Source organism: Protopterus annectens, chromosome 5.part0 (genome assembly GCF_019279795.1).
Source record: "Protopterus annectens isolate FY-2018-M chromosome 5.part0, PAN1.0, whole genome shotgun sequence".
Taxonomy (NCBI): Eukaryota; Metazoa; Chordata; order Ceratodontiformes; family Protopteridae; genus Protopterus; species Protopterus annectens.
In genome coordinates, this window is record NC_056735.1 from 1,210,161,092 (window position 1) to 1,210,177,524 (window position 16,433).

Sequence of the window (16,433 nt, forward strand, 5' to 3'; positions counted from 1 at the left end):
AGAGTTGAAGATGTTGAGATTTGCACTGGGTATGACGAAGATGGACAGGATTAGGAATAAGTATATTAGAGGGTCAGCCCAGGTTGGAAGGTTTGGAGACAAAGCCAGAGAGGTAAGATTATGTTGGTTTGGACATGTGCTGAGGAGGGATGCAGAGTATATCGGGGAAGAAAATGCTAAGGATGAAGCTGCCGGGTAACAGGAAAAGAGGGAGGCCTAAGATAAGGTTTATGGATGTGGTGAGAGAGGACATGCAGGTGGTTGGTGTGACAGAGCAAGATGCAGAGGACAAGAAGAAATGAAAACAGTTGATCTGCTGTGGCGACCCCTAACGGGAGCAGCCGAAAGAAGAAGAGTCACTGCCAACCCCAAGCGGGTTTCCAGACCTTCCTCCAAACCAGTGGGCAGAGGTTCAAAACCAATTACTTCTCTGCTCAATATCAGAGCTAGTCAGCCAGTTCCAGTAGAACAGAGGGGTCAAGGATTCTATTCCAGACTCTTCTTGGTACCCAGGAAAGAGGGCTCTTGGCGTCCAATCCTGGATCTTTCAATTCTCAACACCTTTCTGGTGGTACCAATATTCAAAATGCTTATCGTGCAACAGCTTCTTCCTATGCTAGCCAAGGATGTCTGGTTAGTCACCCTAGACTTAAAAGAAGCCTATCTACACATTCCCATAAGGGAGTCTTGCAGGAAGTATCTAAGTTTCAGGGCAGGATCTATGCATTATCAGTTCTCTGCACTTCCCTTTGGCTTATCTACAACGCCCAGAGTATTCACAAAATGCCTGGCTCCAGTCATTGATACTGCAGGCAGAGAAATATCCAAATTTTCCCGTACTTGGACGACTGCCTGATTCAGGCAGACAGTCAGGAATTGCTGCTGCAGCACCTGACATCTGAGAAAAACCTCCTCACTTCCTTGGGGTACACCATCAATGAAAGTAAATCAAAACTGGTACCCAGTCAAAGGATTGTATTCATGGGAGCAAGCTTGGAAACAACTTCTCAGATGGCATTCCTCACTTCAGAAAAACAAGTCTATCTGACAGACTATTTCAAACAAATGGCCACCAGAAGCCAGCTATCTGCAAGGAAAATACTGCAAGCCCTAGGGTTCATGGCCTCATGTATACTGCTAATTCCATATGCAAGACTGTATACGAGGAAACTTTAATGGTACTTAAAAAGTCTTTGGTACCAACATTCTCAGGACCTGAAAACAGTCATTCCTATCATACCCTATCTATGGACAGAGTTCCTTTGCTGGACAGAAGTATGCAACCACAACAAGGGACTGGCATTTACTCAACCCCACGCTGCCCAGACCCTAACCACAGATGCATCAGACTATGCCTGGTGGGCACACATGGACAGCAAATGTATTCAGGGCCACTAGAGCCCAAGTCAAATTCATCTGCACATCAACCCAAAAGAGATGCTAGCTGTATATAATGCCCTGACAGATTCAGATCCCTACTCTTTCCAGGACAACTGCTAATAAAAACAGTTATGTGGTATATCAACAAACAGGGGAGAACCCATTCCTACCCACTCTGTAGGTTAGCCATGGCCCTGTGGAACACGGCCCTGAACATTCAAGTCCATCTGCCAGCTCAATTCCTGCCAGGCAAGCAAAACTCACTGGCAAACGACTTAAGCAGAAATCTCCTAGACCCACATGAGTGGCAATTGGAGCCCAGCACCTTCAACCTTCTGACTTAGAAATGGGGGACCCCAGAGATGGATCTCTTTGCCTTCCCCTACAACCAGAAGCTCAGCAAATTCTGCACAAGGAATCCTCACAGCAGGGCCTGGAAAGTGGGTACCCTATCTTTTCAGTGGGTAAACCTCTCAATCTATGCCTTTCTCCCCTCTGCCCCTTCTCTCAAAAGTATTACTCAAGATACATTACCACACTCATTACAACACTGAGCCACCTCTCTCCTCACACCCTCTTATCAAACAGTTCCTGAGAGGGGCAAACAACTTAAGGCCACCAAGGAGAGCACCCACCCCTGCTTGTGACCTTAACTTTGTACTGGAAAAGCTCACGCTTCCTCCCTTTGAACCTGCTACTTCATCAGAGTTTAAATTCCTCTCTTGGAAAACAGCCTTGCTTCTAGCCATCACTTCAGCTAGGTGAGTGTCTGAGCTACAAGCACTGATGGCTGTGGAACCCTTCATTACTGTCCATGCTGACAGGGTTTCCCTCGGAACTAACCCTTCCTTTATGCCAAAAGTGGTGTCCAGTGTGGCTCTCAACCATACCATTCATTTGCCAACCTTCTTCCCTAATCCTCAAAATAAAGGGGAAAGGATCTTGCACTCCTTGGAATTGCACAGACAGCTCAGATTCTACCTTGACAGGACTACGCCCTTCAAAAAATCTGACCAGTTATTAGTCAGCTTTGCAACAGGGGCAGAGGGAAAGGTCATTACAAAACATACCATTTCCAAATGGATAGCACACTGCATCCATTTCTGCTACAAGCACCATGGGAAATCAACCCCTCAGGGGGTCAGAACACATTCCACTAGGGCAACATCTACCTCTACAACATTTCTCAGGGGAGTCCCTACCAGGGACATCCTGGAAGCTGCTACCTGGAGTTCTGTACACACCTTCACCAAGCATTACCACCTGCCTATCTTTTCCAAATCCAGGGCAGGTTTTTCTACAGCAGACGTGCAAGGCATACCAGCCAGCCCTAACTCTTCTTGACTGCCTCCACCCTTCTTCAGCTTTGGGAATCCACGCAAGTGCAATGACTGCAACAGTGAAACACGAAGAACATAGTACAGGTGTGTAGACTTACCATAAATGTAGGTGTTCAAGTGTATTCACTGTTGCAGTCCTGGCTTTCCTCCCTCCAGTCCTCTGGTTTTCTCTCTCTCTCTCCTCTCTATGGCTTTTCCTGTTGGTATTCATATTTACTTTTTACTGATGGTGATGTTCTTCGTCTTCCCTTGCTGCAGTCCTGACTATTGGGTATAGTCCGCGTCCCAGTCGGCCCGAATATCAGAGTATAAGGCTGACGTCGGTCATGGCGCCTTAGACTGACGTCAGTACGTCAGGGTACTAATGCGCATGACCGACGTCATTTCCTCAGTCTTTTTTGCCGCATGGTCCGATGCAGAAGCAATTTTGCGAGTGCAGGTTGGCGTTCTGAGATTTTCCGAAACCGGAGTTTCAGACCGAAACAGAGTTGGCTAAGTAACCCCGTTAGAACATTTTGGTTTTTCTTGCCTCAGTATTTAACCGGATGTCAGAAAAAGTGAATAACTGTATTTCTTGTGGGAAGCAGATACCGCATAGGGATTATCATACATTGTGTATACCTTGTTTAGGGCCTGAGCACGACGTTGTTGGTTGCCGCTCTTGTGCTAGATTTAACAAGCGCACTATTAAGAGGAGGCTTGATTGTGCTAGGTTAGTGTTTGGGAAGCGTTGCAATTATAATATGCCGTCGGATGCTCCGGCCCGCTTCATCCAAGAAGCGCAAGGACAAAACAGTGAAGCCTAGGGGTGAGGAACCGCAGTCCCGGACGTCGGTTCTTTAGAAGGCTCAGGGGAGCCAGAGGTTTTGCCAGGGGTCTCTATGGAGTCTCAGGCAGATACTTTACTGTTACAGGATGTGCCCTCTCAGGAGGTAGGCCAGGCTGAGGGGGCTTCTCAGGTAACTGTTCTTCCCTCTCTTCCCAAGGTAGTTAGGGCCTCTCCTTCTGTTGCCAAAGCTTCTTTTAGAGGTAGGCCAAGTTCAGCTTCTTTGGGGCTTCTCCTAGCATTTCGGCTCTGTGCCTAAGAAACATATGCTTAAAATGGCAGAAGATTTGATTACTCTGATTAGAGGTTCTATGCCCCGCCTGATAAGAGGCCTAGGGTGGAACAGGAGTTTGATAGTTTTGAACAGTGTTCACAGGCTTCAGAGTCTTCTGTGGAAGACTTGCAAGAGTTTCCTACTTATTCTGATTCTGATGTGGATGATTCCACTCCTACAGCTTCTCCTCCTGAGGATTTTTCATTTTCAGAGACTCTTCACTCCATGAGGGAGCACTTTAAATGGGAAGGCCAGGATTACTCTGATTCCAGGAAAAGGCTTAGGGAATTCTTGTTTTACCCCAGCATAGGCCCTTAGCTATTCCTCCTGTGTTGAATGTGGTGGAGGATGTTTTGCAGAGGCTTCCCTGAACCCTGACTCCTTGCCTCCTGCTCCTGTTAAGCCTGATAGGTATTATAGGGTGCCGAAGCTCATAAGTATTTGTTTAAGAGTCCCAGGGCGGACCCAGAAACTGTTTCTCAGGGGCCTAAAGGTGTTAAAGCTTCTGTGGTTACAAATCCTGTACCCTCTGATAAAGAGGCAAGGGCTTTGGATAGGTGGGGTAAGAAAGTATATACTTCTTCCACTCTAGCCATGAGGGCGTTGAATTGTCAGTTTCATATGCTGAAATATCAGAATTATCTCCTTTCACAATTGAAATCTAAGGTGGATGCTTTGGCGGAAGGTATTGAGTGTAAAGAATTGCTGGATTTGGTTCATGTGTCTGAACAAGTGGGTAAGCATTCTTTGCAGTGTGGTTTTGATGCTGTTCAGGCCTCCTCGACGGTGGCTGCTACTAGTTCTGTTCTTCGCAGACATGCCTGGTTGAAGGATCAGAATTTAGCTGAGCATGTTAAGACCAGGATTTTGGATGCTCCTTTACAGTCTGATGTGTTGTTTGGACCGCCTGTGGAAGCAGTTTTAAAGAAAATGGAGGACAAAGCTAAGTCTATGCAGACTGTTAAAGATTTTTTGCAGGTGCAGCCTCCCAAGTTTAGTAGAAATTGGCCTGCTAAGGGGTGGACATATCCTGCTTATGGTTCCCAGTCTAGGGGTAGGTCTAGACGTGGTAGGGGCAGGGCTCAAGGTTCGTTTAGGCCTAGATCAGACAGTTCACCTGCTCAGACTTCTGGTGAGGGCAGGGGTCAGTCCTTTCGTAAGCAGAACCAATGACCTGCCTTTTCAGCTGCCAGTGGATTCTCGTCTGGCAGCTCCTTTGGGAGGAAGATTGTCTCTTTTCAAAGAAAATTGGGATTTAATCACTCAAGACAGATGGGTGCTGGATATCATTTATCACGGTTACAGATTTTATTTCCACACAATGCCCCCTTTCAAAGGCATGCCAGATGTTCCTCCTCCACAAAGAAAAGAGGCTCACAAGCAAGTTTCTCAGTTACTCCAGATAGGGGCCATTCAGCCAGTCCCTGTATCAGAAAGGGGCTTCGGATTTTATTCTCGCCTGTTCCTAGTACCAAAGAAGGGGAACACGTGGAGACCAATTCTGGATTTATCTATCCTCAACACTTATCTGGACATTCCCAAGTTCAAGATGTTGACGTTACAACAACTGTTACCTCTGCTGGGCAAGGATCACTGGATGGTAACTTTGGATCTCAAGGAAGCCTACCTTCATGTGCCTATAAGGCTAAGTTGCAGAAAGTATCTGCGGTTTCGAACTGGAGATTTTCATTATCAGTTCTCTGCATTGCCCTTTGGCTTATCTACTGCGCCCAGAGTATTCACAAAGGTTCTGGCTCCAGTGATAGCTTACTTCAGGCTTCAAGGCATTCAAATCTATCCTTACTTGGACGACTGCCTGATTCTGGCTCAAGAAAAGGAAGACCTTCTACAGCATCTGGAATATGTCATAGCAGTGCTAAGATGCCTAGGGTATTCTGTGAACGAAATAAAGTCCAGTCTAGTACCCTCTCAAGACATGTGCTTTCTGGGTGTGAGACTGAATACAGCAGCCCAGATGGCCTTTTTAACCCCGGACAAACAAAAAAGTCTGTCGCTTTTCTTCCATCAACTATCTCATCAGTCCGTGCTGACTGCAAGGACAGTCCTTCAAGCATTAGGGTTCATGGCATCTTGTATTCTGGTGCTTCCCAATGCCAAACTGCATATGAGGAAGCTGCAATGGTATCTCAAAAATGTATGGACACAGCACTGCCAAGATTTCGACACTGTCATTCACATAATACCTTGCCTTCAAAAGGAATTCTTGTGGTGGGCTCAGGAATGTCACCTAAACAAGGGACTCTCTGTGACCCGGCCAGAGGCGAGTCAGATTTTAACGACAGATGCCTCGGACACTGCTTGGGGAGCTCATCTAAATGGAAAGTGGATACAAGACAAGTGGCCTGCCAGACTACAGCATCTACATATCAACATGAAGGAGATGTTAGCAGTCCAGTTTGCATTGATGGCGTTCAAGGAGTTACTTCTTCCAGGGCAGGTGTTGATTCTAACAGACAACACAACTGTCATGTGGTACATCAACAAGCAAGGGGAACACATTCTTATCCTCTATGCAGGCAAGCAATGATTTTATGGGAGACTGCGTTAAGCCTGCAACTGACTCTTCAGGCAAGGTTTCTGCCAGGAGCACAGAACTCCCTAGCAGATGTATTAAGCAGACAAATCATGGATCCCCACGAGTGGAAACTGGATCTTCATGTATTTCAGAAATTGACAGTGTCATGGGGAACTCCAGACATAGATCTGTTCGCTTCTCCACTAAACCACCAGCTGCCAAAGTATTGCACAAAGGGGTTTCATCACACAGCTTGGAAAGTGGATGCTCTGTCTTTCAGTTGGAAAAACCTTCATGTCTATGCCTTTCCACCTCTGCCTCTTCTTCCAAAGGTATTATTAAAGGTCAGACAAGACAGGCCAAGGATGATTTTGATAGCTCCAGATTGGCCTCGCCAACACTGGTACCCACTTCTAAGGAGTCTTGTACAGAAGCCTCCATGGCCTTTACCTCTGATTCCTCATCTGTTATCTCAGAAGGACGGTCATCTGCTCAATGTCAAGCTTCAATCTCTTCATCTCACAGCTTGGCATATTCTGTGTTGAAGCACAGCAGGTCTCAGCTTCCTCAACAAGTTTTAAATGTGATTATGGAAGCTAGAAGGCCTAGTACTAGGAGAGTGTACGCAGAAAAATGGAAGAGATTTTTATTTTGGAGTGCAGCAAAGAATTTGGAGATTTCAGAGCCTAATTTGAGTGTGGCTCTTCAATATCTTACTGAATTATTGGACAAAGGTTTGTCCTTCTCTTCCATAAAGATTCATGCTGCAGCAATTTCAGCTCACTATGATTGTGACCCACCTTTGTTTTCGCATCCTTTGTTCAAGCAGTTTCTTAGAGGGGCAAAGAATATAAGACCCCACGTAGAGCTCCTACTCCTGCTTGGGATCTCAATTTTGTGTTGGAAAAACTTACTCTACAACCTTTTGAGCCTGCAGCTACTGCTGAATTGAAATATTTGTCATGGAAGACTGCTTTTCTGTTGGCTATTACTTCTGCAAGAAGGGTGTCTGAGTTGCAGGCCCTTATGGCAGTAGAGCCCTTTTGGTTTTCCATAAGGACAGGGTTTCATTACGTACTAATCCTTCCTTTATGCCTAAGGTGGTTTCTAGTGTGGCTTTAAACCAAACTATTCATTTGCCTACGTGTTTTGCAGATCCTCAAAATAAAGGGGAAAAGATTTTGCACACTTTAGATGTACACAGGCAATTGCGTTATTATTTGAGCAGGACTAAGAATTTTAGGCAGTCTCAGCAGTTACTTGTTTCTTTTGCTTTGAGTTCACAGGGCAAGCCTGTGTCAAAACAAACTATTTCTAGGTGGATTGGCTTTTGCATTGCATTTTGTTATTCCCATCATGGCAAAGAGGTTCCAGCTGGGATTAGGCCTCATTCCACTAGGGCTACTGCCACTTCAACAGCATTTCTAAGGGGGGTGGCAACTAAGGATATTCTGGAAGCAGCTACTTGGAGTTCAGTGCATACTTTCTCTAGGCATTATCACCTGCCTATATACTCTAAGACTAGGGCTGGTTTTGCCACAGCTGTTTTACAAGGCATGTTGTCAGCTCCTGCTACTTTATAATTTGCCAGCCTCCCTTACCTCTGCTTTGGGATTCTACCCAATAGTCAGGACTGCAGCAAGGGAAGACGAAGAACATAGTACAGTTTTGTACCTACCATAAATGTAGATGTTCGAGGATTCCCTTGCTGCAGTCCAATTTACCCTCCCTCCTTCCCTCTGTGTTTCGGGTGGTTGTGTAGGTGAGTTTACATGCTTATATTTTTGTATATATTGTTGTATATATTGTACATGTTTTTGGTGCAGGTTGTTTTTGGGACTTGTCTTTTGGGTCTTCTGACATCTGGGGCAAGAAAAGACTGAGGAAATGACGTCGGTCATGCGCATTAGTACCCTGACGTACTGACGTCAGTCTAAGGCGCCATGACCGACGTCAGCCTTATACTCTGATATTCGGGCCGACTGGGACGCGGACTATACCCAATAGTCAGGACTGCAGCAAGGGAATCCTCGAACATCTACATTTATGGTAGGTACAAAACTGTACTTTTTTCCCACCATAACTTAGCTCCCTATATGGAGAGCTCCTGACATTTGGGGCAAGAAAAACTGATGTAATGGTGTCGGCTACCTGATTTTATACCCCTGACGACCTGATGTCAGTCCTGGAGCAACAGCATCTGACACAGAAACCCTAAGTCTCTGGTGTTCAGGCCAATTGAGGGCTACCTGCAGGCAGATATCCCAAGTGTGATGACTATATCAGTGAATATACTCAAACATCTACATTTATGGTAAGTGTACATAACTGTACTTTGTTTATTTATATGTTTTTTTCCTTGTAGCTTGGGTTTTAAATTTGGGTCATCAGTCTTGTTATTATGGGTAAGAGCATTGTGGTTTCAAGGGTGACGTACAAAGACAAAAGGGCTGCTTGGTCATCTTTCTCAGCTGTTGAAGCATTTTTGTTGGGTGGAGCTAGGGTCTTCTTGCCCTTTCCACATGTGCCTTTCACCAATGTATTCTTTTGGGAGTTTTTGAGGTGGGGGAATAATTCTTCTTTTGGAGGGTTTGTTGTTTGGTCTTTGGCCTTGTGTTATATATTTTTTTCTCATTTTTTAATAGCATATTAGATGTGTCATTTTATGGTGATTTAGCCTCCATGATTCCTGTCTTTTTCATGCATGTTTGTGCTGGTTGGGATTGCACCCATTGGTAAACTCACTTCAGGAGGACCCTGTAAGTATGATAAGTACACAAGACCCTCCATACCAGCTGGGTCCTCTGTGATGGCCCATTTTTCCCTCCTTTTTTTCTGTCTGTGCATAGATTTAGTAGCTCCATTTAGCAGGGAATCCTGTAAAATGTTTCAAGTTTTTAATTTTATGTCATTTTTTTTCTTTTCTTGCATGTTTTTCATTGTATTTAAAGTGGGGTCAAGAACTGGAGATCATGAGACTTGTACTGTCCCTCACATGCAGTGAGATATTCCAGCATGTGTATTGAGGTTGCATACCCATACCATGGGGACTTAGTCAAGGAAGAGAATTTGTCAATGAAAGATCTGTGAAGGAAGAGAACCCATGATGAATTGTGAGTACTGACTTGATTTGTATTTTCATATGTTCTGCTTTGATCCATTACCCCAACTTTGTAATTTAGCCCCAATACATTCACTTAAATGTAGAACTTTATTTTTTACCATTAAATCTTAGCAGATCCAGTTCAAGGTTTGTACCCCTGCTTACCGACTTTTTATCTTCCTTCCCGTAACCTTGCACCATTTTTGGTATTGTTAAATAAGATTCATCTGACTTGCCCTGATTCTTATCCTAATACCATCTTGAAGGTTACCAGATTTTCATTGGAAAGAAATTCTTTCCAGCTTTTTTCCTGTTATCTGATTTTCAGTGTACCTTACTAGTTTGAATCCCATCCTGTGCTCTTCATATTTTCAGCTGTATTTTCTCTGCAAAACTATGCCACTGTTTTTTGTTGATTTTCAAATATTCTATAACCAGTGGTTCCTTTTATCTGCTTTATGTATAATACAATTATACAACTATATCCGATATGTCTTCTGAGATTTTTTTTTCTTTATCTATCGTGCTGCTGGCTTCCAAGAATTTAGACATTCTGTGGGAGTACTTCTATCACTGTCCTTGGTATTCAAGACCATACTGTTCAGCCTCCAGATGTGGATATCAAGAGCAGAGCCCTGATGAAATACTGTAATAAAGGAATTCTTATAAGTATCGCTCCTGTTAGTGATATGTGTGGATGTTTGTTTACCCATAACCGATGGACTAATGTGATCTTGTACTGTTGCTCTAAGGATGGGTACGAAGTGCTTTCTTTCATGTTTATTCTTGACCTCTATCATTAATTTATTACTAAAAGTAAGTGGATATCCACGTTTCAAAAACATGTCCCTTAACAGGTTGCATCCGTCCCAAAACCTTTTTCTCATCTGTGATCATTTTGGCAGCAATGATGAATTGGCTTTTGACGACTGCTCTCAGGGATGTGCACTTTTGTGGTGGTGAAATTTATTAGAATAGGTTCCTGTCCAGTAAATTTGTCCAGTAAATTTCGGAAGTGAATCTTTTATTAACATTGTCTTTTTTGAGCCAAACATCTAGGTTTGCTATATGGGTGCCATGGACTTGGTGAGTGAATTGGAGAACTTGTAGTGCTGTTGATGAACTCCAGGGACTGGGGAATGATGTCACCATCTCCATCCCATAAAATAAATATATTGTCCAGGTACCTGGTATATAATTTGCATGAACTATAGAAAGTTGACTCAAAGAGAATTTTTTTCTCCCACTGTATCATGACTGCATTGGCAAATAGATCCCCACATGCAGAACCCATGGCTACACATTTTGTCTGTTAAAAAAAAAAAAAAAAAAAATCTCTCTTTCGAAAATAATGAAATTATTTTTCAGCACCAGTTCCATAAGATTTTCATACATGTTTATGATGTCTTGTTGCAGTCCTTTGTCAGCTAAAAATTCACAAAACAATTCTAGGCCGACATGATATGGGATGATAGAGTACAAGTCTTTTATATCAATTGTTATAAATACATATGATTCATGGTAGGGAATGTGATTCATTTTACCCAAACAAATCCCATGCATCACGACAGATGTGTGGTTCAGCCATGACCAATTCTTTGATCCTGATGTTTAAAAATGTTGCTAGAGGATGAGTGATGGATCCTCTGGTGACTGAAGTTGGCCTAAGTGGTGGTTCAATACTCTTATGGAGTTTAAGAACACCAAAAATGGTTGGTATAACTGGTTTGCTTACATTTAAATAGTTATAGTCTTCAATTGAGATCTGCTTATCAATGAATAAGTCGATGATATTGGATCTAATTCTCCTGTAAGCAGTATTAGGTTCATTAATCGAAGACTTTGTGCCATCTTATAAAATCTCTCTCATTTTATTGCAATAATCGATCATATTCACAGCAGTAAGGCCAGCCCCCCTTATCAGAGTGCATTATCCTGATTTCCTGGTTGTTATGAAAACCACGAATAAGTTTGCTTTTGGCCTTAGTTATTTTATTATTCTTTGGGGTGCCTTTATATTCTGCTTTGGATTCCCTGGCCAAGAAGTTGCGAATATCCAGTTCACAGATCCTCTCGAAGCATTGAATAACAGGATGGATGGAGGGATTAAAAGTACTGGATACATGTAGGGGGGTTAAGCGCTCCATTACAATTTTGAAATAATAAGTTGAAGTTTAACTTCCTAACAGAGAGTTTCAAATCCATCAGGACAGAAGCCACATCTGTTACTTTATGTGGTATGAATGTCATACCCTTTGCAAATAAATTGTAACACTGTTCATCCAGAATACATGTAGAATAGCTGTATGCTTTGAAATCGCCCATTGAATTGCATACAATATTACAAGGTGGTAAAAGAACATCAACCCTCTGACCTTATCATCAGTGGGAATGTGGGGTGCAGTTGTTAAAGTCTCCCTCTGTTCCATTGTCTCCAGCCCCTCCAGGCACCTCTGTGTGGAGGGTTGTCTCCATGATGAGTCCTGTCTTTGGTCGGGTGGGAGTTGTTCCCATTCCCTCAACCTCTCCAGTTGTCTGAGTGGAGGGAAGGCTTCTTCGTCTAAAAAAGAATCCAGATTGGATGAACCTGCTTGATTTGGAGCTCAGGCTCATTATTGGATTTCTCATTATTGTTATTATGAGAGGTATATAAAAATTGTTTTCGTCCCCTTCCTTGTGATAGACTGGGAGGGGAGGGTATGCTTAGTTGTTGGCATCCTCCTTTTAATTTTCCAGTCTCTAATGATGTTCACATGTTCATCAGTACTGTTAAATATACATCTGTGTTCACTTTTATGTTGTTCATAGTGAATGTCATGGGTGATGCTATAATCTAGTTGTGTTGTTTCACCAGTAAGTGCTTCAAGTTGTTTATAATTATTATTATATTTGATCAGAAGGTCCATGTATAAACACCTACGTCTGTTAAATTAAGTATCTCCACATGCAACTTGAAACGTGGATATCCACTTTTATTAATGAATTAGTGATCAAGGTCATGAGTAAATGTGAAAGGAAGCACTTCGTACCCATTCTTGGGGCAATAGTACAAGGTCATATTAGTCCATCGGTTGTGGGTACACAAACATCCACACATTTCACTAACAGGAGCAATAATTATAAGAATTCTTTATTACAGTATTTCATCCAGGCAGCTACTGTATTAGAAGCATACTTAGTAAAAATTGGAATATTTGACAAATGACAAACACATACGAGAACATGTAGGTTTGGCTCCAAGCATTGTTTATAAGAAGGGACAAAACCTGAAATCTTTATTTGAGAAGAAATCAGTGTTGCAATCAAAGCACTTTGGGATGGCGAAATATGGCTGCTGCCTGTATTGCAAATACATTTTAACTGGTAATTCATTTGTCATTAATGGTGTTCAGTTTGGACCTAAAATATTCCATTTGTAATTCTACTAAAGTCATTTATTGTGCTCAGTGCCAACACTGTGAGGGGTTTTATGTTGGTAAGACAGAAAGGCATCTATGAGCACAATTATATTAGAACTAAAAAGGATACCAATGCTCTTTCCAAAATAGCAAGGATAACCTGGCCACTCCTTTAAATTTTTCATTTTAGAACAAGTTGTCCTGTCAGACAAAGGGGGCGAAAAACATCATTGGCAATTGAAATTTAATGCCATGAACTGACCTGGTTTGAAGAACCAAATATCCATCACCTGTATTTTAAAACAGAAATCTTTAGAAGGGTGATGGCTGCAATTTTTGTTTATTTTATTTTACATTTGTTAATCGGTAGAGTCCGGCTGGGCAAGTAGCCCGTTTTCAGCAGAGACCTGGGGAGAAAAGCTCCATAACAGTAGTACAAAAAAATTACAAACATTTTTCAAAAGATTTACAAACAGTATACAGAGCTTGACAGCTGCCAACAATCACAGTTTACAAAAAGGGAATGTAAAACAGAAAAACATTACATTTCCTAAGCCGTACTAATATGAAACTCAGATGTATAAAAAACATTGTGGTATTTTCATTTGGTAGAAGTACGACAAGGAGAATATAGCAGAAAAGAAAACATTTGACTGATGGTATGGGAAACTAGCCAGGAGTATTACAGGAGTGTAGCCATTGTTGAGTAAGGTATTCCTTTAGGAGTTGTTTGAAGCTATAGCTATCTGTGTTTTTTTAAGATATTCTGCAGTAATAGGTTCCACTGTTTGGCTACTTTGAAGGAGAAGAGAGAGTCACCAAAGTAATTATGGGACTCTGTTACCTTGAGTATAAATTTATCGGATGATGTAAGGGTCCGGGGATTGGTATTTAGTTGCACTAGGTTGGAGAGTGCAGGGCAGTTTTCAGGTTTGTGGATAATGGAGTGGGCAGTGGTGAGCTGATTGAGCAATAATGGATTGGGAAATTCAAGCCAGTGTAGTTTGTGAAGAACAAGGCAATGGTGGGTCCTGTTGGGTATATTAGCAGCAAATTTTGCTGTTTTGTTATAGCAGGAACCAAGTAGATGTAAATCAGACAAGTGCAGGTTAGTGAAAATTTGAGACCAGTAGAGGAGAGTAGATAGGAGGTGGGATCTGGCTGTGTCTAGTCTGGCATTTTGAGTAAGTAAGGTTTGGCCCTATATAGTGCACCAAGTTTGATGTGACCTTTCTTAATTATGAGTGATATGTGTTTATCAAATGTTAGGTTTATAGGTGTGTACTAGGCTAATGGCCCTGGAGCTTTTACAAGCCTAGCCCACAGAAGTGTCCTGACATCGTACCACTCTATGTTGGTTCCCAGTACCTCTATCAAGTAGAGCCACTGGAGTGATCCCCATGGTGAACTTTCTATTACCCATCCACTCATCAAGATTTCTGTTGAAGAGGGCCAGCCAGGTGCTCTGCTTGACATGTATGGGAAGTCTGTTCCAGACATACCTCTCATCCTGTTAACATCAAAAATCTGGACAAAGGCCCATGAAAAATAGGTACAAATCTGTACGCTGATTAACATAATTTGCATACATAATTATGTAACCACGCCCACGCCAATGGAATTGTGGGATTCCACAATTCAAATGCAAACTGAAGAACAGACAACGAAAATATGGCCCCAGAGTCCCCCTGTAGCCATTCCAATGTCCTGTTACTTGGCTGTTTCGCCTCATTTACCATAAACACTAATGTGCATATTGCTTTACTTCTACAATGATTTGGATTTTTTTCATTTAAAACTTTACATTTTGTAGCACAAAAACTAACAGACATCTGCTAAAGAAATACAGTCTCACAATGAAAATAGACCGTATTAAAACTTCTCTATCCTTGAAACTCGCATTCATTGAATCCCACATTCAAAGAAATCGCATCTAGACAGTGATGGATAAAGATTATCTTTGGGCTGTTTTCAAATCACCGGCCCCTTGCACACGAAACATGCATGTGTTCTTTGATACACCTTCCTGACTATTAAATTATATTCCTTGTATAATACAGCACACTTGTTGCAGCATTTTAAATTTATTGTTTTGAACATTTTTCCAGTAAGCAATGAAACAAAATGCATGAACCAATAATGACAAAACTGCCCAATTCAGAACATTTCCATCGTAAAAGTCTACTCAGACTTCTACAATCCACTAGTATCAGTAAATATATGCACAATCTCTGCAGAAGTAAAAATCATCTAAATAATTCCAAATTAAAGAGATCTGTAGCTATTGGAGAGGTTGCTGCTAGCAAACAACTTTACAGGTCCTTATGTTGCATTTGTATAATGTGAGGAAGCCAGAGCACCCAGAGGAACACAGGGAGGACATGCAGACTCGCACAGAAGGCACTTCAGCTGAGAATCGAACCAGAGAACCTCTCACTGTGAGGCAACAACACTACTACTGCACAATCCGGATTTTAAGAGGAACATACCAAAAGTATGAGCCAAGCATTTCAAACACACACACACACACACACACACACACACACACACACACACACACACACACACACACACACACACTCCTCATGTCATGCATGTTAGGGATCTCAATACTCTACTAAATAACTCCATACATTGACTACAGACCAACAACAGTAGTCAGGAAATACTTCTCTGCAGCATAAGTAAAGGTATATCATCCAAATCAAAAACGTTCTCTTAGATATTGTGCCCTGATCAAAGCAATTATTGAATGTAAGGCCCCATGTATCTATAAAAACACATCATATAGTTATAAAAACACCAGATGTTGCTAACTAAAAAGTCACTAGACCATCAGTTACTAAGACAGGCTTGAAGATCTATTCTTATAGTATGTCTCATATAGACTGCTGCACGATTTATTTTTACTTTCTAGTGTTATAAATGAATCAACACTCCATGTTCTCCTATACATTCATAAAACAAATTGTTACTGAAACAATCAAACAAAAGACTTGAATTTCCATCTGCAAACAAGTAAAACATGCTGATGGGAAACATTATATATATATATGTATATATATATATATATATATATATATATATAAAAAATATGTATATATATATATATATATATATATATATATATATATATATATATATATATATATATATATATATATATATATATATATATATATAAAATATATATATGTATATATATCCTGTCTGTGTTCTGCCGGAATGGCAGAGACACGTTACACCCACCATACACAGAACACACTCTACACACAGATTTACTTGCCGAGGCACTTAACTGTCTGCAATCTTCCCAAATCCCAAAGACCTCCCAGACATTCCACCTGCAAATTCTCTTTACCGCAAACCCAGAAGCACTCAGTAGAAACACAACGACCTATCACTGCACATACAGCCATACCCAGTAGAGCCACAACTACTAAGCCAAGAAGGCAAACCAATGCACTACTCGGGACTCTGTTCATATGGAACTGCATCAAATTACATACAGATACCTCACTCACAAGGCTGAAAAATGAGAAAATAATGGTCCAATGCCTATCAGGGGCCAAGCTC

At 41.8% G+C, this 16,433-nt stretch overlaps 1 protein-coding gene across 5 annotated transcripts in view; it reads left to right on the forward strand.

Moving 5' to 3' along the window:
- The window catches only part of CHST10 (carbohydrate sulfotransferase 10), a 1,890,555-nt gene that overhangs the window by 456,820 nt on the left and 1,417,302 nt on the right, over positions 1-16,433 (forward strand). The window contains exon 2 of one of the 5 annotated variants that reach the window (XM_044071077.1): positions 9,308-9,469. The exons of the other annotated variants lie outside the window; for them this stretch is intronic. Within the exon in view, the coding sequence (XP_043927012.1) occupies positions 9,460-9,469 (10 nt within the window). The 5' untranslated portion in view covers positions 9,308-9,459. The remainder of the gene's footprint in view (positions 1-9,307; positions 9,470-16,433) is intronic. 5 annotated transcript variants of the gene reach the window in all.